Below are 21,203 nucleotides of genomic sequence, written 5' to 3'. Positions count from 1 at the left end.
GAAGCTCTCAGGCAGAGCAAGGCGATAAGACTGCCACACTTCATAAGTGCCAAAAGGAAGGATTTGTTTCCCCTGCCAACTTAAGACTCTGTGATGAAAAGGAAAAGAAATGTATCATACAGCAGAAAGGATTTCTCTTCCAAGAGCAATTACAAAAAGAATGTGGGTCGCTAACAGGGCTTTGTGAGGGTTGTTTGTCCATAACTGAAAATCTGAATATTCATCAACACTACAAAAAGGCGGATCAATGAGGGAATCATTGCGGGATACATATATTTACAAGCAGTACCAAACAACTGTTGCAAACATGAACTGTCATAGTACGCTTAAAACTGGATTTCAAGTGCTACACGTTTCTGGGGCGTAAAAGACCAATATGTGAGAACTATAACACTTTGGCTCAAAGCAAGGAAGCGTTAAAAAAAAAAAAAAAAAAAAAAAAAAAAAATTTCCAAAAGCCATAATTTAACCAATATTTATTACACCAACAAGCATAATCAGGCCGTACACCTTTTGCACCACACAACGGTGCCCTGCCAAACTGTTTCAGCCACACCACACTTCAGGCCACAATGTATACATTAAACCACGCTAGTAAGGATTATACCAACCCCAGATCACAATAAAGAGTGCTTCCACCAGACCACACTGAGTGGCAGCTTTTCCACCAATTGCCACCAAGGAGCGGCACAGGAACACAAATGCTCTACAAGGTTGAGTGACATCCAGTGAACCAAATAAAGACTACCACTCTATTCTACAAGATAAGAGCCCATTCACCAAATCACATCACCTGCCCGTACCATCCCACCTGCGCTACACATTCCTCTCACACCACCCACCTTTAACCAGGTCACAACAACACATCACACTGTTCCCACTAGGTCCCACTACTCAACCAGACAACAAGGTCTCATCTATTTCCAAACACCATACCACAAGCCTTGCATAGTCCACAGACTATCCCTAAATACTGCATTGCTTCTACACACCGTCCCACCACTACCATAACAGCACCATCATGTCAAATTCAAGGCTTCAAAACCTCCCTGCAACAACACACCACCCTTCTGAAATGATCTACTGTAGTACACAACCAGTCATATGGCTTCTACTAGATAACACTACCAGTCAGCATCTCCTCTATCACCACAGCACACCACCAAACCACAACCCGGTGCTTCCACTACACAACAAATCTAGGCCACACCCCCTTTATTATATCAATTTTCTTCATGAGAGCACAACACCAAGACAATATTTCCTCCCATGACCGATCTCATCATCGGTCATTATTTCGCAATTTCAGCATGATGAGTTCTTCAATATCATGCAAAGAATCTACATGAAAAAAACACTATGAAATTAAATATATTGAACTATTTTCCAAGTTGCCCAACAAAAAAAACAACAAAACAGAGCTGAGACTTACAAAATATTTATACATATGATCTTGGCAGAAGTGGGTGCATTTGCGCTACTGGACTGATGAGCAACTGATCTATGTGGAGCAAAAAATAAAAAATATTCATGTAATAACAATTTTAGACAATGACAACAGGCCATGAAACTTTTTGCACCTATCCCATGCCAAGTTAAACTGACAACAAGAATGGGAATCACATGACGACTTATTGCACTAGACGACTAATTGCATTGATATTGTTAGAAATGGGGTCTCTAGTTGGCAGTGGTATGCACCATCTCCAAGTAGGGACCCTCACTCTGGTCAGGGTAAGGGAGCTGCACAGCTAAGATATCCCCTGCACACACCCCTTGGTAGCTTAGCATGAGCAGTTAGGCTTATCTCAGAGGCAATGCGTAAAGCATCTGTACACACACACACACACACACACACAGTAATACAGTGAAAACACCACAAAAGTACTCAACAACAGTTTAGAAAAATAGCCAATATTTATCTGAGTAAAACAAGATGAAAAAAACAAAGTTCCAACATTTACAATGATTAAATCTTAGTAAGCACTTAGAAACACAATAGCTCCAATTGGGGCTATCACAGTGTCTTCACTGAGTCATTTCTAACAGTCTGACGCCACTCGTGAGGTAGTGCGGGCCGGTCACGGAGTTGCACTAACCCCAGGTACAGTACTTTGGGAAATGAGGAGTAAACAAAGGCGTTGCAGGGAGTTGGGAAGGTGAGACGTCACTGAAACCAGTGCACGTCAGTTCCTTACTGCTACCGGGGAGGTGAGGCGTTGGTTCTTTACTGCTAGGCAGGTGAGGTGTTGGTCTCTTGCAGTTGCAGGGGAGGTGATGCGCCATCGGTGGCGAGGCGCTGGTTCCTTACAAAAAGATGGAGTTGATGAAGCTAGCAGGTCAAAATGCGAGGAATCGACTATGCAGTGTTACAATCACGCCACGGGGCAAAGGGTGTTGTGGTGGAGTTGAAGGCAAGTGTCACGGATGTCGGTGACACAGCACTCGGGACTTACACTGTGGCGGGGCTCTGGAAGTGCTGCAGTGGCATCGGGCTGGTGTTGCAGGTCATGGTCATTGCCCTCAGCAGGGACCACAAACTCAGGTGCAAGCGTGTGGAGTCAGAGAGCTGCACCAGTTCCAAAGTCACTCTAGAGTCGATGTGCTTAGTTTCTTCTTAGTTGCACCAGAGCTCCCTTCCAAGGGCCCAGGAACTGGATTTGGCACCACTTGGCAAGTCAAGACTCTCAGCAAAAGAGCCCAGGCGCTGGCAGGTGAAGTCTTTGATGGCCCTGATACTTAACAGGAGGCAAGCTCAATTCAAGCCCTTGAAGAACCTTGGAAAGCGTGATGTAGAAAGCAAAGTTCAGTTCTTTCACTCCCTGGACAGAAGCAGCAGGCCAGAACAACAAACCAACGGGCAGAGTGGCAGTCCCTCCTACAGCATTCAGCTCTTCTTCCTGGCAGAATGTCCTCAGTCCAAAAGAGTTCTATGTAGTGTCAGAAGTCCAGTACTTATACCCATTTCTGTCTTTCAAGTCAGCAAACCTCAAAGAGAAGTCTTTGTAGTACACAAGTCCCTGCCCTGGCCCCAGACACACTCCAGGGGGTTGGAGACTGCTTTGTGTAATGACAACACGCAGCCCTATTCAGGTGCAAGTGTCAGCGCCTCCCACCTCTCTACCCCAGGAAGACCCATCAAGATATGGAGGCACACCTCAGCTCCCTTTGTGTGACTGTCGTGAAATCACAAACAACCCAGCTGTCATTCGGACTCAGACGTGTATTACTTAGACAGGCAGAGGCACAGAATGGTTAAGCAAGAAAATATCGAACTTTCGAAAAGTGGCATTTTCAAACTTGCAATTCCAAAACCAACTCCACCAAAATATGTAATTTTAAATTGGGAGTTCAGGGACCCACAAACTCCAAATCTCTATCTGCTCCCAATGGGAAAATACACTTAAAAATATTTCAAGGCAATCCCCATGTTAAACTATAGGAGAGATCATCCTTGCAATAGTGAAAAATGAATTTAGCAGTATTTCACTATCAGGACATGTAAAACACACTTTTTAAAGACACTGCACCTTGCCCATGGGGCTGCCTTTGGCCTACTTGTAGTAAAAGGAAGGTTTGGGCCTGACAAGTGGGTGCACTTGCCAGGTCGACGTGGCAGTTAAAACTGCCCATACAATGCAGTGCAGGTCTGAGATGTGTTTACAGTACTACTTGTGTAGGAGGCAAAATCAGTGCTGCAGGCCCACTAGGAGCCTTTGATTTACAGGTCCTGGGCACACCTGGTGCACTATACTAGGGACTTACCAGTAAATCAAATACGCAAATCATGGATAAACTAATCACCAATACAATTTAGACAGGAAGCACTGGCACCTTGGACACTTTACCACTGCTGACCAGTGCTAGAGTCATAGAGCCAGCAACAATGAAATGCAGCTCACATTCAAAAATAGGAGGTCAGAAGCAGAAAGTCTGGGGATAACCCTGCAAAAATTGTCATTACCAACAGCTATAGCGAGGCCTACAGAAAGAAGTCATCAGGAAGTAGTCAAATTAACACAAGCACTCAAGAACCAACCGTTCCTGACTGTTGTGGGGGGGGGGGGGGGGAGGGGGCTTACCGCCTTCCCACATCTGTTTATGCTCTTGAGGTTCCCTCGTCCTACTTTGGCACACGTCAGTGTGTGCTATACACAGCTCCAGTTGGATTCTGCCACGCACTATGAAATCACTTGTTATCTGGAGGGCAGCTGTGCATGTGTTAATGCACAGACATGTGCACAACACGTGTGCCCAAGCGCATCAAAAGAATTAAAATTGTGGAGAGTATTTCAGATCTTGTTCTCACAGCTTACAAGTGATGGAGCAAGGATTGCTAAACACTGTAAGGAAACCTCTCCAGCCATGTCTTCGCACCACAGACCTCTGGCCAGCTACTGTACAGATGTCCTACACACCCAAAGAAAACTGCCAATGTTTTTCATGTGTTTTATGAAGCCGGAAGAAGCCAGTGACAGCATTGGTCTAATCTGACAAAGACTTCTAGCCACAGATTCCTTACCTTAATCAGTGGCTCCAAAACCGATTCCAAGACCTTCCTCTCGATCGGGATCGAGATCATCACTGTGTGACACAAGGAGCATTAGGGATTGCTCCCTCAAAGCACTGGGTGCACAGAGCAACAATCAACAGGTCTTGGTGTTGTGGTCATGCTCAAGACACCAGAGACATACAAGGTGCAGGTCCATCTCCAACACTGGCCAGTGACAGACGCCGCAGAGCTTGAAGGCAGACTTCCCTCTGGACATCCCTGTCACACCAGGATATAAACCTCGAAAAAACAATTAACCTAAAGATGAAAAACAGTCAGACAAAAAAATGACTGGAGATAGATCTCTCTGGATCTGCGCTGATTGGTGCGAAAAGAAAATAACTGACATCAGTGCACTGGGGTGTCGCACATATAGGCATCACACATATCACTTCCGGAAAGAACAACATCATACAGAGCAAAACAATGCCACCTACCAACGCATAGGGGTAGTGCTCATGAAAAAATTTCAGATGTAGTCTGACACCTGGGGATAAGTCCAACGTAAGGAATCTGCAGCTAGATAAAGTCGCCACAAGATAAGGCGTTACTGATGGTAAGTAATTTGCTCATCAAGGATCCAAGTTGCCATCCCTCAAACAAGCTATTACACAGAGAGGGCAGACACAAGTGCCCCTCAATGCGAGATCTCAGGGTCCTAAGCCAGAAGGCCAGTGAAGAGAAAGCAGTAGTGTTAGAAATGGGTCTTTGGTTGGCAGTCAGGTTACCCCGTCCAAGCAAGGACCCTCACTCTAGTCAGGGTAAAATAGAATCACCCTCAGCTAACCCCCGCTCACCCCCTTGGTAACTTGGCATGAGCAGCAGGCTTAACTTCAGAGTGCTAGGTGTAAATTATTTGTACCAACACACACAGTAATTCAATGAAAACACTACAAAATGACAACACAGGTTTAGAAAAATTGAAAATATTTATCTAAAAAAAACAAGACCAAAACGACAAAAATCCACAATACATACGTCAAGTTATCAATTAAAAACCAAAAAGAGTCTTCATGTAATTTTAAACACAACGCTAACACTGTTAGCGTGGAAATGTACCTGGGTGCGTCAAAAATAACCCTGCACGGGTGAGTGTGCGTCAAAAAGGGCTTGCGATGCGTCAATATCACTCACGAGTGAGACCGTGCATCATTTCTCCTTCAGTCAAGTCAGCATGCATCGTTTCTTCTCTCCGTAGAAGAGAGATACGTTGATTCGACCCGCACTCGTGGGTCCGGGCAGGCCTTGCGTCACCCAGCAATCTTTGCGTTGGAAATCCTGCTGCATGATGATCCAAAAAACACGCAGCGCGGGTTGCAATCTCACCAGCCTCCATCAGCGAAGCTGCACATCGTTTCTCCAGTCGCGGGCGTCGATCTTACGGTTGCGTTGTAGACTAGCGTCGATTTTCAGGCGTGAAACCGGCAGCGCGTCGATTTTTAAGCCGCAGACCAAAGTTGTGTCGATCTTCTCCCCGCACAGCGGTCGGTGCGTGGATTTCTCACTCTTGACCTGCCAGCTTCTCCTTTCAGGGTCCCAGGAACTGGATGGGCACCACTTGGAAGAGTAGGTGTCTTAGCAGAGGCTCTAGGTGCTGGCAGAGAGAAGTCTCTGCTGTCCCTGAGACTTCAAACAATAGGAGGCAAGCTCTAAATCAAGCCCTTGGAGAGTTAGTCACAAGAAGGAAGGCAACACAAAGTCCAGTCTTTGTCCTCTAGCACAGGCAGAAGCAGCAACTGCAGGAGGGCTCCACAAAGCACAGTCACAGGCAGGGCAGCTCTTCCTCAGTTCTTCTCCAGGGAGGTTCCTCTTGGTTTCAAGAAGTGTTATAAAGTCTGTGGTTTTGGGTGCCCTTCTTATACCCATTTTGCCCTTTGAAGTAGGTTTACTTCAAAGAAAAGTCTCTTGTTTGTGAAATCCTGCCTTGCCCAGGCCAGGCCCCAGACACACACCAGGGGGTTGGAGTCTGCATTGTGTGAGGGCAGGCACAGCCCTTTCAGGTGTGAGTGACCACTCCACCCCCTCCCTCCTAGCACAGATGGCACATCAGGAAATGCAGACTACACCCCAGCTCCCTTTGTGTCACTGTCTAGTGAGAGGTGCAACCAGCCCAACTGTCAAACTGATCCAGACAGGGAATCCACAGACAGGCAGAGTCACAGAAATGGTTTGAGCAAGAAAATGTTCACTTTCTAAAAGTGGCATTTTCAAAAAACAATCTTAAAATCAAATTTACTAAAGAGTTATTTTTAAATTTTGAGCTCAGAGACCCAAAACTCCACATATCTATCTGCTCCCAAAGGGAATCTACACGTTAATCATTTTTAAAGGTAGGCCCTATGTTAACCTTTGAGAGGGGCAGGCCTTGCAACAGTGAAAAACGAATTTAGCAGTATTTTACTGTCAGGACATATAAAACATATTACTATATGTCCTACCTAAACCATACACAGCACCATGCTCTTGGGGATACCTAGGGCCTACCTTGGGGGTGCCTTGCATGTAAGAAAAGGGAAGGTTTACACCTGGCAAGTGGGTACACTTGTCATGTCGAATTTACAGATCAAAACTGCACACACAGACTCTGCAGTGGCAGGTCTGAGCCATGTTTACAGAGCTACTAATGTGGGTGGCACAACCAGTGCTGCAGGCCCACTAGTAGCATTTGATTTACAGGCCCTGGGCACCTCTAGTGCACTGTACTAGGGACTTACCAGTAAATCAAATATGCCAATCATGGATGAACGAATTACATACACATTTTGTATAGGAGCACTTGCACTTTAGCACCGGTTAGCAGTGGTAAAGTGCCCAGAGTAACAAAAACATCAAACACAGAGTTCAGCACACATCAACAACCTGGGAAACAGAGGCAAAAAGTTAAGGGAGACCACGCCAAGGATGAAAAGTCTAACAAGTAGTTTTCCATCAGCGAGCTAAGCTCAAAACGTTGGTGCCCTAGTGGGTTGAGTCATTCCTGCGACTGTGCTAAGGAAGCAAAAGACTACACGAAGCGAAAAGGACATCTGCAACACAGGGAAAAAATGTAAGAGGAAAACTGACTTAAAGGGTCCACGTGAAGCAGTTTAGGAAGCCTAGTTGCATTTTTACTAACCACAAGTAAATAAATGTATAAATTTATATTCATCTTGGCCAATCTAGATTTCTGTACTTTGTAGATGTTTTGGAGTCTTCTGTAAGACGATCAATATTATTACAGACGGCACAGAAAATCTTCAATAATTACAGACACTAATCTTGTTTCCTATTACGACTCTTGGCTTAGGTTTTACCACCTGTAATGGCTCAAAAGTCAACATTCACCATTATGTTTTGAAATTTGTGATTGAGAAGGTGCAGCAGCAAAGATCCACTCTTTTGACTCTGAGCACAAGGATAAAATGTTCCTCAGAGTAAGCTAGGAAACAACGGTGAACACATTTCTACATGTCAGCGATTTAGGAACATGAAACCTCTTTTTGTACTCAACAAGATAACTATGACTGTACACACCTGGTCAAAAATGTGGCTCAAGAAATAGTGAAGATGTTTCTCACCTCACCTAGACACTTGTTGTTAGCAAATACCATTGCATGGTTGCCTGAACTATAGATATTAGGACTTGTTTCTGTTTAAAGGCTTGATGAACGTTGCCACCTTGCAACATCAAGTCCTTGCTGAACGTTCATAGCACCCTTTGGTGAGCGTTCGGGGAGCAATTTGAACACAAACTCAACCATTGCTGCCTACCAAATGAATGAATAAAGCTACTTAAGATATATTTGTCAGCAAACCATGATAAAAGTGGGGCGGAGTTTAGACATCACAAAATGTGTCCAATCCTAAAAGTGATTACTAATCACTTCACAAGCATTTGTCCAATCTGCAAGCGCCTTTTCGCTGTGCCTAAACAACTGCTGGTGGTGGTGAATTTTAATCATTCATTGAGCAATGCCACCTCTGAACCACAGGGACTGGGTAACCCTGGCACTGTATGTGCCATGGTTTCCTGCAGCGCCTGTGAACTCTGTGTCCCTTGTCTCCGATCCCTGAAGAGAGAAGCACACACTGCTACCACTTAACACTGGAGTCAGGTAATTGGTCTGAATGGAAGCTGTTATTTACCTGAACACATCTCAATCTATTGGTAATTGTGTGCGAAGCAGGACTGGAGGGCAAAATTAGCAGGCACTTGGATTGGAGAATCAGATTTGCAGACAGTCGAGCTCTTGTCTAGAAGTTGTTCCCGCAACGGTCCGCCACAAGCACGCATTAGAAATGTACTGCACCAGGAAACCTGGAACTTGGTTTCATAAAACGACCCCGAGTAGCAGGTGGACTGTTCAGAAACCTTGTTAGTTCTCTGAAATATGAAGCATTAGCAGTCTAATGGCCTGACCTATTTTAACAACGTACTGTGATTTGGCTTTGGGGCGTCTGCCCTTGCTCAGGATTGGACGTCTCTATTGTCCACCTAAGCTGTCTGCTCTTGATTTAATAAATTTCCTCCCTATTCAAATGTCTGTGCCTCCCATTAGCATTTTATTCTCCTATAGATATGATTTGATGAGTTGGATACTCCCCTTTTCTTTTTTGTAACTCAGCACAGCCCTTTGCTTTTTATTCTCAATCTCACGCCCTCAAATCCTTCCGGGCCCCAATCCCCACCTTGAGCTTTGTTTTGTTTATTTTTTATTTATTTTTTTCTGTTTGTATATGAGAGCCAAGCAGCTGCCAAGTTACTTTTTCACACTCTGCACTATTTTTCACAATTTTTATTTTCGGTTTTAACAAGGCTGTTCAGCGAGATATAACAATAATTTAAAAATAACTGCACTCATCATGACGTGCACACCGGCATCATGGCAAATGCGCATACACATCATGACGAATATGCACGCTCGCGTCAGGACGAATGTGCACGCTTGCCTCATGGTTATTATCTTCTAATACGCTGCTTTGATAGTGCACTTAAAGACTGCAGGCTGTACGTGTGCATGAGTTCACGCATGCTGGCACAAACAAGCATTGACAAAGTCACTACTTCAGCTATTTAAAGTAGAGACTTACTGGCTTTGCCAATGCCTGGTTTTCAAGAACTCAACTATTCTGGGGAGCAGTGAGCAAGTGAGGCGTTTTCTAATGGGCAGTAAACAGTGACTGGTCAGTATCTTGTGTGGGTAATTTTGTTTATCAATGCTGCTCCAAGGCATTAAATAGTATTGCACTTCAATTGTAAATAAAGTTCCTCTCGTTGGACACTTGACTCTTCGGGGGTAATAAAGCTGAGTAGCCAAGGCGTGCTTCTAGGAGAAAGGTGGATGGCGATGTAGCTGAATGGGCAGCTGTGGAAGAGGTCCGTTTGAGGAGGTGTAAGCTAACAAGAAAACTCAAGAAGACATCGAGGTCTGGGCAGGGTTATTGGACAAACGTATCCATCCCAAGACGGTACAATCCCACTTCACACCAAGAGATGAATGGTCGTTGGACTCAGCTGAGGTGTCGCATGATTATGTTATTTCTCCTTTCATACACTGGGTAGGATGGGAGGTCGGGATTGGATGGTGGGGAGCTAGAACGCAGATGTATATGCCATAGCTTCAAAGAAAAACAGTATTTTAATTAATAGGCAAGATGACAAGGTAGTTTACCTAAGACTCGGTCAGAAAAACACAAGTAAGCACCTTTTGGAGTCAACATGGGATCCCAAATGTAGTTATTGGGTTAGGCTTCCAAATAAAATTGAGTCCGGTGGCCAAAGTTATTGCATAGCGAGGTGTAGGCAACTCTCACAAGTTATCGGGGCTCAGCGATTTAGAGTTTAACAGCAATGCTAGTCAGCTGACAGAGGCATCTTAAAGAACTATAAAACTGTAGCACGTTTACTACGGAATGCTTGGCTCAAGTTTCTGTGTCTCTGGAGGTTCTTTGGACAACTCAGAAGACAAAGCAGGCGCCGCCTTAACTATGGTTGTAAGTGCAATTTAGTTGCCCCTGGTTTCGGCAGAGGTAAGGTCTGCTGTTCTGTGGCTCGTGGTGACAGAAGGACCACCTGCAGATGTAAAAGGTAACCATGGAAGACGAAAGGATGATTCTGGCTTGTCCATGACTCAAACAAACAATCTCTTCCCCATCACGGGTATGACTTGCTATGAAGAACAAATCACCTATTTGGCCTGTCTTAAAGCCAATTATTTAAACTGCCCTGGGAGCCAGAATCTGTGCATGGAGGCCTATGATCTACAGGAGTGTGAAGGCTGAGGGAAAAGAAAAAAAAAAAAACACTGAAAACAAGGACAAAGTGTGCACTTACCATCAAACGATGAGATAAAACTGGAGCTTATGAGCGGAGGTACAGCGAGTCCGATAGTGCACAAAGAGATATTGTTAGCAATCTGCAACATATGTACCTCTCTGACCCTATAAACAGGGGACTCCAAAGCAATGTAGGCACGTGGACAGGTTGCACAAGGCTATTAGAGAACAACAGTAGCATCGCCACAGCACCACTCTTCTGTATAGGTAGCAGAAGAGTGGCAGGCTAAAGGCAAAGTATACCGGACAATAGAACTAAGAACGGGAATGGACAGTTGAACTCAGATTTTGAGGACCATGACAGTGGGAATCATGAAGTCAGATCTGTAGGAAGTAGCTTGTGGTTCTGTTTGAGGGTGCTAGTGGGAAGATAGACCCTTCTGTCCAGAGACGGGTCATGCCAGTGGAACAGTGCCAAAGGACAGAAATACTGTAACCTAGATGCAGCACATGGGGGTTCGAGGGTGGTGAAACAGTGAATACTTTGGGGCGCATACCTTGACTTTTAAATCTCCCTTAGCACCACACACAGTGAATAGCTTAGGAGTGGGGAGGGCAACTAAAGATGCCTAAGGCTTGTGTGAAGTGAGTGGACGTGGATAAATCTGAAAGCCAGGGTTAGGGATTTGGGCAAAGCCTGTTGTACGATGGCGTGGACTGAGGAAGGTTGAAGAGTTAATGGCTAGAGATGTGGAGGATGTTGTAGAGGGTCTCCAAGGAGCCAAGTTAGAGACCCAGGAGGAGGATATAGCAACAGTCAAGCTTGCTGATACTGATGTTCGGAAAGGTGAAAAACGACTCAACACATGTTGACTGGGGTGAGGGAGGACTTGCTGGCTAAAGGTGAGCGAGGATGTCTTGCAGGCTAAGTGGATCAAGATGATGAAATTGGAAGGTAATGTGACGCCCATGGGTCGTAATGGGTTTGGGATATCATGAACCCAAACACTGAAAGCAGTATGTCGCTATAAATCGAATTTGTGTGATCTGGCAAAATAACAGGAAGGGTTTTGCTACTCTATGAAAATATAGAACTGCAGCTAACTATGTACTTAATTGATAAATAACGTTTTCTTTCTTTTACTACTCTGTAGTAGCCCAGATCTCTGTTTACTTCAGTTATTTGGACGAGACACCTGGTCCAATTCTTAAGAGAGCAGATCAGCAGCGCTGCATCCCTAGAAGATGTGCTACACCACGGTACATTCTAATTGGTTGACAACTTTGAATCCGTAAACATCTGAGCATTTCCCACATGTTAGAGATAAGAACCAGAAAAGTATAGGAACATTTTTTGTGAGTCACTATGATAATGCTCACAATTTACACCCTGAACCGTCAACTTGTACTTTAACATTAAATGTTAACTCTCAATTCAGCACTACGTTTTATTGACACAGGAGGACGACTGGCTGAGTTGCCCTTAATGGGATTCGCACTACAGCTACAGAACCACATCATCAGCTCATAGGCTAGGAATACAGAAGCAAAAACAAACTGTAGCTAATTTTCTTGACATTTTTGTCAGCACCTTCTATGTTTGCTTTGATGTTGAGGTATTGCTTCCATTTTCTTACTTATTTCCACATTCTGTCTTGTGACTTGTGGAAATCAACCGCTTTCCATGCACGTTTTTTGAGAAAATTACCTTTTTCTTTTTTCATTGTTTTTTAGGGTGTTCAAAGGCAAGGGGGGGCGCCATTGATCAAAATATCGAGAACCCAGCTTCGGATAACCTAGTAGAGCCCTTACACTATTGGATATCATGTGAAAGAGCCTTAACACTCTTGGATAACAGCTGACGCAACACTTCCACTCGTGGATATCACCTAATGGAGCCCTTAGACTCCTAGATATCACCAGACCGAGCACTTACACTCATGGATATCACCTGTGGAAGCCTTTATAATCTTGGATAACAACTGACGGAGCCCTTACACCCCTTGGATATCAATTGATGGAGCCCTTACACTCTTGGATAACATCTGGTGGAGCCCTTACACTCTTGGATAACAGCTGATGGGGCCTTCACACTCTTGGATATCACCTGTGGAAGCCTTTACACTCTTGGATTACAGCTGACAGAACTCATACACTCTTGCCAGTTTTTAATTCATCTGGTACAGCTCTCTGTCATTCTCTAACCAAGCATCTGCTGTACAAGTACTGTGACATACAAACATACCAGGCCCAAAAGGAAGAGAGGATGTTTCTCCTCTTCCTTTGTGAGTTGATGTTCGAGAGTTTTCTGAGCCATGGCTGAAATACATCATTCGTGATGACTACCAACGATAGTTCACTGGGAGAGAGGATCGAGGGCCAACAGGTTTATAGTTAACGGTTGGGACATCTCACTCAGAAAACAAGCACGGAGCCCAACTACCTGTCTCTGCCTGAGGGCTCGAAGCAGCAGACTAGATGCCCAACCGCTGTCTATCCACTGGCCCGACACATGGAAAGGCAGCTTCTTCAGAATAAAGTGGGTTCCTAGTAACAACACAGTAAGGTGTACAGGCAAGACAAGAAGCACTCGCTCTTCTGAAATTAAAGCCTAAAATCAGCTTCCCTCATCCACATAAGTAAACAAAAAAACAGGCAGGAACAACTACATAATTCACGGTACCGCCTGCTTCACATAGGTTTTTCTGTGCTTTGTTGTGCGTTTACTCCTGGGTCTAGGTGTGACTCATTACTGGTTTTATTTTTATTTATTTTTGCAATTTTATATGGTGCGAGGCTCGATCTGAAGATATTGGGGCTCTTTATATGAGCACAATTTACATCACCCAACGTCACATTCATGTTTTGACGCACGGGGAGATGAAATTATTTGCCCAGAATCACACGATGCCGAGCCTACATCGAGGCTCAAACCTGGCTCCCCGGTTCCAAGGTCGGCAACTCTGGCTGCAACGCCGGGTTACGGAAGCGGACCCATTGACAGCAACTTCTCAAGCGCAGCATCGGTGTGCAGCGCCCCGAGGCGTGCGCTGACTGAGCCCCCTCCCGCCGGATCCCCATGCTAATTACAGGGTGTTGACACAGGCGGGAGAAGATGTCTCCCGCCGGCTCCTCTCAGCCGTCGGTCTGAGCCTACAATCCCGAGGAGACAGGGCCTAAAACCGGCCCTGCCTCGACATGCCCCTGGCTTGCAACAAGGAACTAACCGACTAGAGAGAGGGGTCATACTGTCAGGGGGAGATCAGGGAGTGGGAGGACAGCCACCTCATTAGCACGACCTACAGCCGGCATCCCACTTAGTGCAGTCAACAGCAAACTGAAAGCAGTGCCCTGCCCGACTGTAATGGGCGAGGGAGTCTCGCAGGGAGCACACTGTGAAATGGAATGCTTCCTGCGCTTTGAACAGGAGGGTGCTCTCAGGGGACGGGGTACCCCGACTTCTTTCATTTAAAAGGGAGAGTACCTGCAGTTCTTGGCAATGTTACAATATATTTAATGGGAGAGTACCGACACTTTTCAGGAGCACACAGGCAGTTAGGGCAGTGAGCACCAGCACTTCTGCATTCCCGTTTAAAGCTCTGAATGTTTCTGGGCGCTTGAGAGGAACACTAATGGCGATGTGAAGTTGGCGAATGGTGCCAGATAGAAAGCGATGGAGGCCAAACACCTTGCCAAGAGCGTCACCACAACCTGCAGTACAAGATTCAGAGGGTTACAGTGTACCTCAGACTCCTCACCTATACAACCCCCAGACTCTTGGTTGAGACTGCCAAACCAGGGTGCACTCGGAATCTAAGTGCAGCATCACTTCAGGCTGTGAGGCGCGAGTGAGTGTAAAGGATGCTGCAGGCCTCCATCACTTACATGTAGTTCAACTGAAAGATGTGACAAGCGGGGAGGGGGGGTTCCTGGGTACTACGGAACCTAACAGTCAACAGCTTCTAAAGGGTATTTTAAAGAAGGGCCTTGAAGTCAAGGTGGAACCTTTTTCTGGAGCGGTTAGTAGCAGACCTAGAGCTTAGGGTGCAAGAAGGGTTGGCTAGCTGCAGCTTCTTTTCAGACCTCAGCATAGTACTACAACAAGGACCAGTGGGGGAGGGCACACAATACTTACTGTGGCTCCTTGTCTCATGCTGTGTATATTTTCTGTCTCTCTTGTATTTGTTTTTCCCCTTTGCCTCAGACCCCACTCCCCTTTATGATGCAGACAATCCAAAGAAAACAACTTCACTTGATTAAAAGAGTAGCCAGCCAATGGTGCATGTTGGAGCCCTTGGTCCCGAGCCAGGACCTTATCAGCCTTTGGGGGCAGTAGGTTCCAAGCTCGTCCTGTTTTTTGTGGTGCTTCCTGATGTGCGGTTTTAAGGACACTGAAGTTGTGAAACCGAGAATCATTTGAGGAAGAAGACTGAGATTGCCAAATCAGACAACAGTCATTTGTGCTTCTACAAAGCAATTTCCTTTCAAAAATATTACTCAGAGAACCTGCGACACCTATTTCAAATCATATTATCTTTAATGATAAACATCCATCAACTTGATACTTTAACTAGTTCAATGTATCACCATTTTTTATACTTTGAACAAATCTATAGGTCTAACAATATCAGACCCAAGCTGAGTTGGCGTCTCAGAATAGCAATGGCCAGGCAGTGTTTTGCCGAAGGGGAGGTACCTTGCATCTATTGGTAAGTTTCTTGTGTTTTCCTCACCTTGAAGCATCATTTTACATCTACGTGCAATTCATGACCGCAATCTCATGGTTTCTCATATCTGCAGGGGGGAGTTGAAGGCAGAATGATGGCTCCTGATAAGCCTGGGTTTTAAATTCTTTTTGTAGTATTTTGTGCTAATTAATACTTAGATAAATGTGCATAGACTTTGCCCGAAAGAACATCCTAGAGTTATTTGACGATACGTTTCTCACATCTGGTGTAAATAATGACAGAAGTAACCTCACAGTTTTAGCCATGGTTAAGGGAAAGATAAGGGTAAAAAGAATAAAAAAATAAATAAAAAAAAAACACAACTGGATCCTTTTTATGTTGTGCGAGCAGAGTGGTCTTTTTATTATATTTAAAGGTGGTAAGGGACTAGCACATCCGTTTAAAGAAACCTGGATTGAGATGGTGGCACCAAATGTTAGAGCACACAGCGCTTGGCCGAAACACTTGTATTAACCAAAAAGATGTTTAGGAGGCACCTAAATCACATTCAAAACATTAAGGTCCCCCGACTCCTGTTTGGTAAATTCTGGCATGGCAGTAGCCCGCCAACGGTTCAGTCCCACACCCTTGGGTGCAAGCCTGGCTAGGGTATTAGGCGTGACCCAATCATAGCTTTCCCCCATCTGGAGAACATCAGCCTTTAACAGCCTGACAATATGTGGGGGGCAAACCATTGCTCAACACATCCTAAGCCCGAGGGCATGGGACAAGACCTGCACTTTTAAAAGTTTGTATAGGCTCCGCTCATGCCACCAACTACGACTGATGTTCCAGCTGAAACTGTGCTAATTTGGTGTAAATATATGCCCCAAGGTATACCCTGTCCAGAAGTTGCTGCACATGCCACCCATCTGGTCTTATGGGCCTGACCTACCAAGATTACATCCTTTTAGGGCGAACATGCACAGGGCTACTCTGCCCTAAAGGCTTGCTTTGTCTTATGTAGGTCAAATCCGATAGAAGCTTAAAGACTTGCTACAATGTTATCAACAACCATAAGATCCCTTTTACATACACGTCTGCAATTACATGACTGCGTGTATGCCATGGGTAACACACATCTACATGCACACAGGCCAGCCATGAGCACGCACACACTTGCAGGCTTCAATTTACCTTCCCTTAGGATGTTGCACAAGTTAAGTCCAACGGTGCATACAGAAGAGAACATATCCCACTCTTAACACACATTCTCAACACAGCTGATATACGCCTTTAAGAGTTGTCATGATGCCCCAATACCATTCAACACTAACGCAACCTCTTACAGAAAACACACTTTAAACAGAACTCTGTACAAACAACACAACACAAGAATGCCACATAGTTGAGTCTCAATGCAAGAGCACTGCCCACAGCACATATTGCACAACATTTTACAACACAAAAAGAACTTCGAACATACACAGACAGAGCCGGAATAAAAAATTAACTCTTAAGAGAATCAGCAGCATTTGGTACGGTCACCTACTGACCAAACATATGCTTATGCGGGCCATGGGCACCCCCATACCAGTCAAAGAAATAAGTAAGCAATTTGATTCAACCCTAAAATGCCACCCACCAAAAAACCTACACATCTTTAAAACAGACACTGTTCATACTGACCCACAAGACCGAATCAGACTTCTGCATGTGATGGGAATGTCTGGAAGTCATTTCCAGGACTACCGAAAGGCGTGGTTATTCCACATTAACCCAGATTATACTAAATAACAATACAAAATAACTCAGGTTAGCAAGTTTAGTAGGTTTTGATACAAGTCAAATCAGCTCATCTCCGAATGGAGAAAATATTATGTACATGACCCCAGTTCATGTGATACACACTGACACGAGTACAGAGCGAGACCGAGACCGAGAATCAGGTCCTCAATGTGGCCAAGAGCCGATGTAACAAGAGGTGGACCCCACAGATCCAGAGATAAGACAGATGAACGTGGTTGCAGGGGGCTTTAGTGGCCCCGAACTTTGTTTTCTCTTTAGTGGTACAGTAACCAATGGGGCACCAAAGCTCTGCCAGCGTGAGAGGAGTTCCATAAATACATCACAGCGGTTTTAGTCACTTTCCAAAAAGCATCACGAGTTTAGGTCATCTCAATATTTTCACCGCCATGGAGTGATTATGAGTGCTGAAGATGGCGGAGATGTTAATTAACATCAATACAACCAGGCTCCCTCTGTGCAGAATATCAGCTACATGACTACACATTAATTAACGCCATTCCTGTCCCTCTACGAGGTCGACAAACAGGCTACCAGTGTTCCAAATATTTATTTTGCGATAGTTTTCGAACTGCAACATAACAGACTTTCCCAGAACTTTTCAAAAACACTACATGCATTCTTTCGAGTTTTCATGCTAAACATACATCGCTGGAACCCTCTGCCCGACCAGCAAGAACCTTCATACCGTTAGTTGGTGATAACATGTTTGTCCATCTCATATATTCTTACCCTCAACCCACAGCTAAGAACAGAGACTCATTCACATCCATAATTTACTTCAATGCTTTCCCGTACCCTACTCTGTCGAAATCGGACAAGTACGCCCTCTGCTAAAGAAGGCAGATTCGCACCCTTTCCAAACAGTGAATTTCAAACCAATTACTGACCTGCTACCTGAAGAAAATACTTGAAAAAATGTGCCACCGTCCTACTAAAAGAGCACATAAACTACAAACTTCCGTGGGCCTTTCATTCAAGATACATTTGAGCACAGTACTAAAATGGCCTTCCTCAAAACTGCAGCTGACTCAATCTAACTACATGAAAAAGAAACTTAAGACTCCCGATGCAACTTGCCTTACTTTGGCGTTTGATACAATTGATGAAGGCATCTCCCTCTGTCTTCTACCAGAGAATATCAGCCTTAAAGACACTCGTCTGAACTGGTTCCAATCCAAGTAAAGAAACAGGTGAAAATTGGTACAGAACTTCAAAATGCACCCATTCACCTTTTGGTGTGGCAGTAGACTAGTCTCGCCCGATCTCGTTCGACGTTATCTTGCACCAACAGATGAACTGCCGCAGAAACAGTAGCTCAGTGAATCACAGGAGGGTGACAGACTAAGGGCCAGATGTAGCAAAGGGTTTTACCCATTCTGTGTCTATGGGAAAATGTCTTCGTACATATGGCCCCAAGTGCCTAATAACTGGCTGCTCAAGCAGCCTTATGACTCCCTACATACCTGAAATACAGAAATGTACGAAAACTATGAAACAAAAGCTCAATCCCAATCAGACTTGCACCTTGAGAAGTTCTCTTTGCCACTTTGCTGCCTACTTCATCACCAGAATAAGGGACTTTGATGACATCGCTCGAGTCCTGGCATCTTTGAAGTCCCTACCTCTGGAAGCACAACGCACATACGAACCATCCTGCATCAAATACATGGAACTGCATGTGAATACTTTATCACACATTGCTGCCAAACTAACCTTAGCTACAGGACTCAAAGACCCAGGGTGGACTGAATCCTTTAGCCTAGACCTTCTCAACTGAAAGAGCATTTCAAACATGTAGCATGGATTTTATACTTTGCCCCCAAAAATATGGAATGCTCTCAAACAAACACAGACATGGTAACCTTGTTTACTCTGTTCAAGGCAGGCCTAAAAGTAAATTTACTGGCTACCCATTGACACAAAATTTTTGATCATGAGGTCTGCGGCTCAAGCCTTTAACTGCAGGGAAGGTTATTAATTACTGTTATAGGGACAATGTGCAGGCGATATACAGCTTAATTAGTAGTCATCCCAGACACTTTAAAGTAGATGTGATATGATCACAGTGTCTCATGCTGGCCACAAGTTTCACTAATGAAATATGGGCCAACAATGATTGAAATAGGATTTTTTTGGGTTACAACCAGGCATTTTCAGGCTGGAGTTGGGAAAAATGGCAATGCTATACTGCGTGCCTTTAAATAACATAAGGAACATTTAGAGTCAAGGATAATGTAAACATGGGGGCATGTGCTTCTATCACTACGATTGTAAGGTCTCGGCTTAGAGAAATTGTACATGGCAAACAGATCAGAGTGTGTGAGGCAAATAGACTTTTTTTTTTTTTTTTTTAGAAGAGCATGAGGATTTCTGTTTTCTGGGAGTTTTGAGAAAACTTGGCAACATCCTGGTGCAGATTCTCACAAGGGATCAAGGGGATAACACTTGCGGATCCTCCACTCATGGTAAAGTGCATCTGGTTGTCGCTGGCCTAGAGTCTGAGCTTGAGAGTATCCTGCAGCAGTAAGACCACAAATGTTCCAATCCATCGGTGGGGGGAGCGTGAGGGTCTAAGCCTTTTGGCCTATTATGATGTCACCAAAAGTCCTCACTGGCGATATAAAACCTGAACAAATGATTGTCAGCTCTCTGGACTTCAAATCAGAACTGTGGAATAGAAGATGAAATGCAGAACTGTCTCTGTCCTGAATGGATGAATAATATACACTTGGACCTCTATAAAAATGAACATTAATTGTTCAGTGGAAATCAAGATTACATTGGGTGCAGACTATAATTCTTTAACAAAGGAAAATACGTATAGCACTGAAACACCTCCGTAAAGGTGCTTTAATTTAAAAAAAAAAAATCTCACTGCAGTAGAATAGAAAAGAAACATAACTCACTCTGAATTCTGTACCACGTCATGTCAAGTGTTTTACTTCGGTGTTTTTATAATTAGAGTGAGTTAAAGATTTTTCTTAAATATATATATATATATATATATATATACACATACATACATACATACATACACACACACACACACACACATAATTGAAAACGCCACAGTTTGTTTTACAGTGTTAGGAGCATCATTCTAATAGGATGAAGTGCGCTATAAAAATGTAAAGATAAATAACTACATGCATATAAACAGTAGCAGTGCTAGCCACCCATTATGTCCTAGAGTAACTGAGCAAGTGGGACAGAATGAGTCAGGTTCGACACCCCTTCATCAGAGAACACAGCACAGCTGGAGATGCTACTCACATATTTCGGGAGATTCGTCTGAGCCATCTGGGCAGTCCTTCTCGCCATCGCACCGCCATCCCTTGGATATGCAGGTGACCTGGTCTCTGCATGCAAACTGCCTAGGACTACAAGTCTTGGGGGCTGTAAAAAAAGAAGAAAAAAAAAGAGTGGTAAGTAAAGGTGATCAGATATACAGATATAGCCAACAAAGGATGCAAGTGACACAAATATACACAGTTCATCCTACCAGCGCGATAGTGTATACAGCAAAACACTTTTTTTTTTTTAAACAACCATAGGCAAAGCCAACAGGTCCTGGCTTCAAAAAACGCCAAGCTATTGGTTTTGCCAATGCTTGTCGACAGCTGCAGGCAAATACATATACCAAGACGCCTGGGCACACTAGCCAGTCAATCTCGTAAAAATAAACAAAATTATGACAGCTGCCTGGACAGCAATCACTTTTCTTGTGGGAGCACACAATTTCTGCCCAATCAAAACATGTACTCCTGGCTCTAAACGTGTGGGCGGAGCCAAAGCCCATCTGTATTGATGCTCACATAATTGTCTAGCAACAACTGCGGTGTTGAATCACAACATAAAAATGGGAACATTGCAATGAAGCACATACACTCCAATGAAGTGCTCAATAACAAATACAACAA

General features: G+C 44.3%; 1 protein-coding gene across 2 annotated transcripts in view; it reads right to left on the bottom strand.

The window, feature by feature from the left end:
- Positions 1 to 21,203, bottom strand: part of LRP1 (LDL receptor related protein 1) — a 1,410,884-nt gene that overhangs the window by 1,281,526 nt on the left and 108,155 nt on the right. For both annotated transcript variants that reach the window (XM_069230782.1, XM_069230783.1), the window contains exon 2: positions 20,557 to 20,679. In XM_069230782.1, the coding sequence (XP_069086883.1) occupies positions 20,557 to 20,679 (123 nt within the window). The remainder of the gene's footprint in view (positions 1 to 20,556; positions 20,680 to 21,203) is intronic.

This window comes from Pleurodeles waltl, chromosome 4_2 (assembly GCF_031143425.1).
Source record: "Pleurodeles waltl isolate 20211129_DDA chromosome 4_2, aPleWal1.hap1.20221129, whole genome shotgun sequence".
In the NCBI taxonomy this organism is placed as follows: Eukaryota; Metazoa; Chordata; class Amphibia; order Caudata; family Salamandridae; genus Pleurodeles; species Pleurodeles waltl.
The sequence above is the reverse complement of the archived record's forward strand: the minus strand, read 5'-3'. Positions and strand labels throughout refer to the sequence as shown.